Raw genomic sequence first — 9,243 nt, forward strand, 5'->3', positions numbered from 1 at the left:
CATGGGATCCATTTAAGGTCATATAACTTGATTTGACCTTGAGAGAAACAAAACCCTAATTGTGGGGTTATTACTTAGGAGAGAGATAGTCAGGCTTATTTCTCAGTGCTTGAGCCAAAATATGATGGGAAAATTTTGGGGTATGACATGCGGGGTTTAGAAGGGTGTTACAATAGTGGTATCAGAGCATAGTCGGTCGATGTGACCAGAGTCTTGTGTCAGTCTTCCCTGTGTATGCGACTAGTATGAGTTAACTTGTCGATACTTTTCTTCTGACTAAATTGTTGTGATTTAAGCAGAGCAGTGTTTGGAAGAGGTGGAAGAAACAATGATGCAATTGCTGAGGCTTTGGGGATGATTAATGGCGTGCTGGGAGGAAATTCCAATGGTGCTAGGATTGGTGCGAACGGACAATTGGCAGAATTTCAAAGGAACAACCCTCTGTTGTTCAAAGGCAATCATGAACCTAAAGGCGCTCAGAAGTGGATGAAGGAAATCGAGAGGATTTTCCGAGTGATTGACTGTGCTGAAAATTTGAAGGTGATGTATGGTACTCACATGCTATTTGAGGAAGCCGACGACTGGTGGATTGCTACCAAGACAAAGCTGGATACTGATGGGATAGCAATCACTTGGGCTGTGTTCAAGAGGGGATTTTTGAGGAAAAACTTTCCAGAGGATGTTCGGGGAAGGAAGGAGATTGAGTTTATGGAGCTGAAGCAAGACAATATGATAGTTCCAGAGTACGCTGCCAAGTTTGTAGAATTGGCAAAGTATTACACTCCTTACAACAATGATGAGGCTGGTGAGTTCTAGAAATGCATCAAATTTGAGAATGGTCTCCGTGATGAAATCAAGCAGGGTATCAAGTATCAAAGGATTCGACGGTTTGCTGATTTGGTTGACTGCAGCACGATATTTGAAGAAGATAATATCAAGATGAAGTCATCTCACTCTTGCGAGTTGGTTGGCAGAAAAGGTAAGAAGCATATGGATAGAGGTAAGCCATATGGTAGAGGTGAAGCTGTTGATGGGAAAAAGCCTAGTGGGGGAGACTCCAGTGCTTTTGTCAGGTGCTACAACTGTGGCGAAACTGGGCACCCTAAGAATGAATGCAAGCTTGATCAGAAGAAATGTTTCAAGTGTGAAAAAGTGGGCCATATTCCTGCTGATTGTAAGAAGAAGATTATGACTTGCTACAACTGTGGTGAAGAAGGTCACATTAGCCCACAGTGTACTAAGCCAAAGAAGAACCAATCTAGAGGAAAGGTTTTTGCTTTGACTGGGTCGGAAACCACTCTGGAAGATCGATTGATTAAAGGTATGTGTTTCATTCATGGAACACCTTTAGTTGCAATTACTGATACTGGAGAAACTCACTCTTTTATTTCTTTGGATTGTGCTAAAAGATTGAACTTAGAAATATCTGACTTAAATGGAAGTATGGTTATTGACACTCCTGCGCCGGGTTCAGTAACTACTTCGTATACTTGCTTGAATTGTCCGGTCGATATTTTTGGTAGGGAATTTGGAATGGACTTAGTGTGTCTTCCATTGAAACAACTTGATATAATCCTGGGAATGAACTGGTTGGAATTCAACCGCGTTCATATCAACTGTTTTTCGAAGACGGTGTTGCTTCCTGAGGCTATTAATGCTGACAATCTGGCTATGACTGCTAGACAAGTGAATGAGGCTGTTGAAGATGATGCGACAGTGTTTATGTTGTTTGCAATGATGAACTTGAAAGAGAAGGTAGTAAGTAATGAACTACCTGTGGTGTGTGATTTTCCTAAAGTTTTTCCAGAGGATGTGAACGAGTTACCGCTGGAAAGAGAAGTAGAGTTTGCTATTGAATTGGTTCCGGGAACTAGTCCAGTGTCGATGGCACCGTATCGTATGTCACCATCTGAGTTGGCTGAACTGAAGAAACAATTGGAAGAATTTCTTGAAAAGAAATTCATTCGTCCGAGTGTTTCTCCGTGGGGTGCACCGGTATTGTTGGTAAATAATAAAGAGGGCTCTATGAGACTGTGTAGATTACCGATAACTAAACAAGGTTACTATCAAGAATCGGTATCCATTGTCGGGGATTGTTGATTTGATGGATCAGCTGGTTGGAGCATGTGTATTCAGTAACATTGATTTGAGGTCTGGGTATCACCAAATTCGAGTGAAGGAGGACGATATTCAGAAGACTGTATTTAGAACGAGGTATGGTCATTACGAATATTCGGTAATGCTGTTTGGAGTTACTAATGCACCTGGTGTTTTTATGGAGTATATGAATATGACCTTCCATCCTTATCTTGATAAATTCGTGGTGGTATTTATAGATGATATTCTGATATATTCTAAGAATGAAGAAGATCATGCAAACATCTCAGAATTGTGTTAGAGCTGTTAAAAGAAAAGAAACTTTTCGCCAAATTGTGAAAGTGTGAATTTTGGTTTGATGAAGTTAGTTTTCTTAGACATGTGATTTCTAAGAATGGTATTGCTGTTGATCCTACAAAGATGGAAGCGGTATCTCAGTGGGAGGCTCTGAAGTCAGTGTCGGAAATTTGTAGTTTTCTTGGTCTTGCAGGTTGCTACAGAAATTTATAGAAGGATTTTCAAAGTTAGCATTGCCGTTAACTAAATTGACCAGGAAGGGACAAGCGTTTATTTGGGATTCGAAATGTGACGAAGGATTCCAAGAGTTGAAGAAGAGGTTGACTGGTGCTCCTATCTTGATTTTGCCGAATCTGGCAGAATTGTTTGTGGTATATTGTGACGCATCACTGATGGGTTTAGGTGGTGTATTGATGCAGAATCAACAAGTGGTCGCTTATGCGTCGATACAACTCAAAGTGCATGAAAGGAATTATCCGACTCATGATTTAGAGTTGGCAGCTGTGGTTTTTGTTTTGAAGTTGTGGAGACATTATTTGTATGGTTCAAGATTCAAAGTGTTTAGTGATCATAAGAGCCTGAAGTATCTCTTTGATCAGAATGAGCTTAATATGAGGCAGAGAAGGTGGCTAGAATTCCTTAAAGACTGTGATTTTGGTTGGAATTACCATCCTGGTAAGGCAAACGTGTGTCGCTACTGCGAAAAATAGATAGAGTCGCCACTAATATATTTATACTATAAGGGAAAGGAATATCAGAAAACCTAACAAAGGATAAGAACGGGGTCTTGCGACCAGAGAATCTAGGTACGGGAGTCGGTTACGCGAGGGGAAGGTATTAGCACCTCTCGCACCCATCGTACTCGATGGTATCCACCTAAGTTTGTTTCTATCTAAAGGGTGTACTATATCTATGTCTACATGCGAATGAATGCAAAAAGAAATGCGGGGAAAAAAAGGAATTATTTACAAGTGTGCTCGCTTAGGCTCCGCGACTCAATGCCTACGTATCCTTTTCAGGAATCAGAGCGACCATAGTTCGGCTCAATAGTTTCTGTTTGTTTTGTGTTTTTTAGTTCAACAGAGGTTAAGGTCACAATCCACGATGCTCGACCTTTGGAGACTTATACGCCTATTTCTGGACTGGACTTAACTTGTTCTTAGCAGCAGAATGAACTTGGGTTTGTGTGTTTTATTGTAATTCCATGATGACAAAATCCACTACAAGGCTTCGCATCACTTCCTTACTTTGTTTTAAGTCTGAGCCTTTTATTAGATGTTTTATGTGTTTTTGGTTGGGTGTTTTTTAAGGGAATTTATTTGTGACTTAGATCATACCAAAAAAGAGTTTTTTGAATTTTTAGAGAATGCACATCAAGGTCTACACCCCAATCGTTTCTCTAAATAGCGGTTAAGAAATACACCGAGGCCTACGCCTCAATCATTTCTCTTCCGCTAAGTAGAAAAGAAATACACCGGGGCCTACGTCCCAATCATTTCTTTCCTACTATAAAAAATAGTAGCGGTATGATCCTCGTCGGTATTTATTAGATTTTTTAAGGTTGAAAAGAAAAAGAAATGAGAAAGGAGAACTAACCTATTTTCTAATCTAATAGTTATTCTAATCAAAAAGTCTAATTCCTAACTAAGGACTAACCTAACATCTAAGGGGAACTAACTAAGAAGAAAGTTTTTTAAGTTGACAATAGTCAACTTTAACAACTAGGGGCATTTTTGGTACTTCACAAAATATAACAAATATTCACAAAAAGAAAGAATTAAAATATAAACCAAAAATGAAAATATTCACAAGCAAATCATATTTTTATTCATTTTAGAATTATTTTTAAGAATTAAAACTAACAAAGACTAAGTATTTTTATTCATGAACCAATCAAAGTTCAAAGAAATTCTCGATTAAAATTCTAAACAATTAAGCAATTATTCCTAAAAATCTAGTTAGTCAAGAAAAACTATTTTTCAACTTTTATTTAAGCAAAAATCAATTAACAAGCAATAAAAGTAATAAAAGAACTATTTTTGTTTTTTTTTTTAAATTTGTCACACAGGGGGTGAGAAAGTAACAAGAAAATGAGCTAAAAGTCTATGTCATGAAGCAACTGGGCCCGAACATGGGGTATAAAGATCATTTGGCGCTAGGCCCAGTGCAGAAGATAGTGGTGTAATAGCGTCATAGGGGTGTGATCCATAAAGCAATCTCAAGCCCATTATTCGTGGCCCAGCAACACACACTATTCCATTTTCATTTTATTATTCCATTTACATCTATGTCAGCATGCATATTATTGATTTATCATATGGTATTTTTTTTATTAAACGTGACATAAAAAAAACTGTTAACTCATATCAATTGGTGACTTCATTTTTAAGTTGCTAAAAGACAAAAGAATGCCTTAACCAATCATAACGTGACACCACATATACTAATCATTTGAATAAAAACAAAACAAAAAAAAAAAAGGAGAAAAGCTGGGAACATGGGCCACTCAGGATCTGCCACGTATGCCAAACAGAATCAAAGCCATGGATTAACACAGACGCCGGAGCTAGGGCTCCGGTCGTCTTCTCCAGCGAACCTCCACCGTGAGCAAATTCAAACTCGCCCAGAAATCGACTAAACCACCACTACTTCACTCGAAATCTCACGTAGATTCCAATTATGGCCTTAGTTCTTTCTAAATCTTTCTCTATCACCCTAACCGAATGCTATTTCTAAAACCCTAACATCACCAAACTTTGCCAAGAACAAAATTAATCTTATCAATCGATTTATATTCGTTCATGGAGCTCAGATAGGTGATTCAAAATTTCAAACATCAACAATTTCATGCAAACTAAATCAAGCTCAAGAATCATATCAAACTTCATACAAATGACACACACAATAACACCTGAGGAATATATACAGATGCTCATGATCTATCATGCTTTTAGAATGAAGAGAAGGAATCAGGAAAACTTACCTGCTGAATCTTGAACGAAACACAAGAAAGCCTTCCGACTTGAATCCGAGCTCGGATATGTGCTACTTATTTGAGGAAGCTTTGATCCTGAGAAATGTGACTGATCCAAGAGTTGGATAGCGATGCAATTCACTTCAAGAAGCCATTAAAGTTGCTGTAGCATTTTCTTGAAGCTCTGAAAGTTAACGAAGGAGATGATGATGATGATACTGTGAGAAAGAACTCAGTGATGGTGATGGTTGGAGTTGGATCCGAAAATTTGAGATGAAGGTTGGAAAGTTGTTATGGTTTGTTAAAGTTTGTTACGATGGCCGGAATCAATTGCTATGGTGGTTAGAGATGGTTGAAATGAGAGAATGAGGGAGAGGGAGAAGAGAGTGATGAGAGAGTGAGAGAAGAATGAAGTTGGAGAGAAAAGAGAACGAGAATGTGAGTGTGTAAAAAAGGTTTGTGAAGGATGGTGGACTTATATAGGATGAGGAGAATGGCTCATGGTGTGCACTTTTTGGAGTGGGACTTGTAGTGTAGCTTTCTTTCATGCTTAGTGAACAAGTCTTGAGCATTTGGTAACCTCTCCATGTGCTTTCATATTTTAGAATCGTGCATGGTCCATTATGGAAATGCTGCAACCATTCATGCATGCTTTGTCTAAACCTATGGTGTCCCTGTTAGTCACTTTGGGCGTGGAAATCTCAAGATATGGCCCATCATATGACTTGATTTTGGGCTCATTGGAAAGAGGACGTGGCAAGGAATACATACATACCACATTTGAATCAATTGGATGCTTCTAATTCTTTAAAACTGGACGCAAATATAGCCCACCACATGTTTGTAGAAATGCTGCGCGCGTGACTTGTTTCTTGGCCTAGCCAGATGCACCACATGGGCTCTGCGAGGACGTCACTTTAGAGACTCATAATTGACTCAATATTTATCCAATTGCCATGATACTTTGTTCATTGTGTAAAGGGAATGGAGGAGAAGAGATTCATATCACGTTTGCACTTGATGGGTACTTGTATCTCCTTAGAATCAACTTCAAAAATGGCACGCCACGTGCTCGTGAAAATGCTGCACATGACTTGGAGATCTTGCCCAGCCTCATGACTTGCATAAATGGATTTCTTCAATCTTTACACCTTATTATCTCTTGAGTAAAGCTTCAAATGAAAAACCTTCCAATTAAAAAGTTATTGTATGCCATGATATGAACATTTCTCATGTTGAGCTTGTCTTGAAATTTTGCCATATGCCACGTGTAAATTGGTGCTGAAGTGGACTGATCATCATGTTTTAAAATGTCAAAATATTTTCTAAGTGTGAGAACATTCCTTTTTTAGCATAGTTTCCAAAACTGGCAACTTTGACAATTTCTTGATTTTATTCATTCGTTGACTCTTTCTTGACCGATTTTCCACCAAAAATCAATATTTAACAATTGACTTTGACTTTGACCCAAAAGTCAACTTTTCTTGATTTTCTGATTCCAGATGAATTTCCCGATTAATCCGTTTCTTGCCCAATTTCCAATCAGTCTTCAATTCAATGAGAATCAAATGAATACTTCCTTAATGCACCCATGATTTCATACTCAACAATTATCTTCTGATTAAATGCTGACCGAAAAGTCAACAAGGTTAACTTTGGTCAAAACCCTAACTTGGAAAGCCTGATGAACTTGAGGATTGTATCTTTTAATCAAAGCTTTGGCTTGGAGACGATAAAACCCTGATTTTTGGAGGATTTCAACGGGAATGATGCCATACAATCAGACTTCAATTCTTCCCTTATTTTTTATCAGGAATTTCTTCTGCAAAAGCTCTTTTCTTATCAATTTCGGATAGTAACCATGATATGGATGAATGTAATGGATGAATGGCCTAGATGAGGTATGCACATGAATGTAATGTGAAGGCCAATTGGGGAATAAATAAGTGGGCAAATTTTGGGGTGCAACAACGTGGTTGCTGATGCATTGAGTAGGAAGTCATTGCATATGTCTATGCTATTGGTGAAAGAATTGGATTTAATTGATCAATTTAGATATTTGAGTTTGGTATGTGAAGCTGATGCTGAGTTGATCGATAAGTTGACTTTGATTAACCAAGGTAAAGGCGGTAAATTCAGAATTGACGAGAATGGTATAGTGAGGTTTGTGATAGATTTTGTGTTCCTGATGTTGTTGAACTCCGAAAGAGTATTCTGGAAGAAGGACATCGTAGTGGATTGATCATTCATCCTGGTGCTACCAAGATGTATCATGATTTGAAAAAGTTATTTTGGTGGCCTGGAATGAAGAAGGAAATTGAAGAGTTTGGTTATTATTGCTTGACATGTCAGAAGTCAAAAATTGAGCATCAGAAGCCATCTTGGTTTATGCAACCGCTGTTTATTCCTGAATGGAAGTGGGATACCATATCAATGGACTTTGTTTAGGGTTTGCCGATAACTGTTAAGAATTGTGAGGCTATCTGGGTTGTTGTGGACATGTTGACACAGTCTGCACATTTCATACCGGTAAGAATGGATTATTCGATGGAGAAGTTGGCTCAATTGTATATTGGAAAGTTAGTTAGTCTGCATGGTATTCCTTCGAGTATCGTGTCTGACAGAGATCCAAGATTTACGTCTAAGTTCTGGGAAGGTTTGCAAAAGGCGTTGGGTACTAAGCTGAGATTGAGTTCTTCTTATCATCCGCAGACTGATGGATAGACTGAGAGGACGATCTAATTGTTAAAAGATTTGTTGCGTGCTTGTGTGTTAGAAAAAGGAGGTGCTTGGGATAGTTATCTGCCTTTAATTGAGTTTACCTACAATAGTAGTTATCATTCGAGTATTGGTATGGCTCCCTTTAAGGCTTTGTATGGTAGGAGGTACGAATTTGGTGAGAGTGTTGTGGTCGGGCTAGAAATTGTGCAATAGACTACGGAAAAGATTAAGATGATTCAGGAGAAAATGAAAGCTTTTCAAAGTCGTCAGAAAAGTTATCACGACAAGAGGAGGAAGACACTTGAGTTTCAGGAGGGAGACCATGTGTTTATAAGAGTTACTCCTATGACAGGCATTGGTCGAGCGTTGAAGTCGAAGAAGTTGACACCGCGTTTCATTGGTTCGTTTCAGATTTCTGAAAGAGTATGAGAAGTAACATATCGTATTGCTTTGTCGCCGATGCTTGCAAATTTGCATGATGCATTTCATGTGTCTCATTTGAGGAAATACATTGCGTATCCGTCCCATGTGATCCAAGTAGATGATGTACAGGTGAAAGACAACTTGACGGTTGAGGTTTTACCTGTGAAGATTGAAGATCAAAAGCTGAAGCAATTACGTGGCAAAGAGATAGCTTTGGTCAGAGTAGCTTGGGGAGGACCGACTGATGGAAATGTTACCTGGGAGCTAGAAATCTAGATGAAAGACTCCTATCCGAAACTCTTTACTTGAGGTATGTTTTCGAGGACGAAAACTCTTTTAGTGGGGGAGAGTTGTAACACCCGTATATTTTAATTTTTAATTTAATTGGAAATTAAATTAATAATTAGAATTATTTTGGTTTTATGAAAATAAATTGGAAAAGAATGGTTTATGGCATTGGGCCATGTGTGATGTTAGTAAGAAGGAGGTGTTGAGTTAGTAAAGCCCTTTACTAATTAAAATTTTATTTTTCATAAAATAAGAAGAAAATTGGAAAAGAGGATACAACGTGAAAAGAAGAACTAAGGAATCGGAAACTCGAAGAACGTGAAAGAGGAACAGAAGAGGGAGAGACCAATCAAGAAATTTTGGCTAAGGTAAGGGGAGACTCTTCGGTTAGCATCTCTTATCGTATTTTAGATGATAATATTGATTAGGGATATTGTTTAGGT

General features: G+C 38.3%; 1 protein-coding gene across 1 annotated transcript; it reads left to right on the plus strand.

The window, feature by feature from the left end:
• The first annotated feature begins 354 nt into the window (after positions 1-354).
• Positions 355-816, plus strand: LOC131631201 (uncharacterized). Its single transcript, XM_058901981.1, has one exon. The coding sequence runs from the start codon at positions 355-357 to the stop codon at positions 814-816; it is 462 nt and encodes a 153-aa protein (XP_058757964.1).
• Positions 817-9,243: the final 8,427 nt, after the last annotated feature.

The sequence above is a fragment of the Vicia villosa genome, unplaced genomic scaffold (assembly GCF_029867415.1).
Source record: "Vicia villosa cultivar HV-30 ecotype Madison, WI unplaced genomic scaffold, Vvil1.0 ctg.000790F_1_1, whole genome shotgun sequence".
Classification (NCBI taxonomy): Eukaryota; Viridiplantae; Streptophyta; class Magnoliopsida; order Fabales; family Fabaceae; genus Vicia; species Vicia villosa.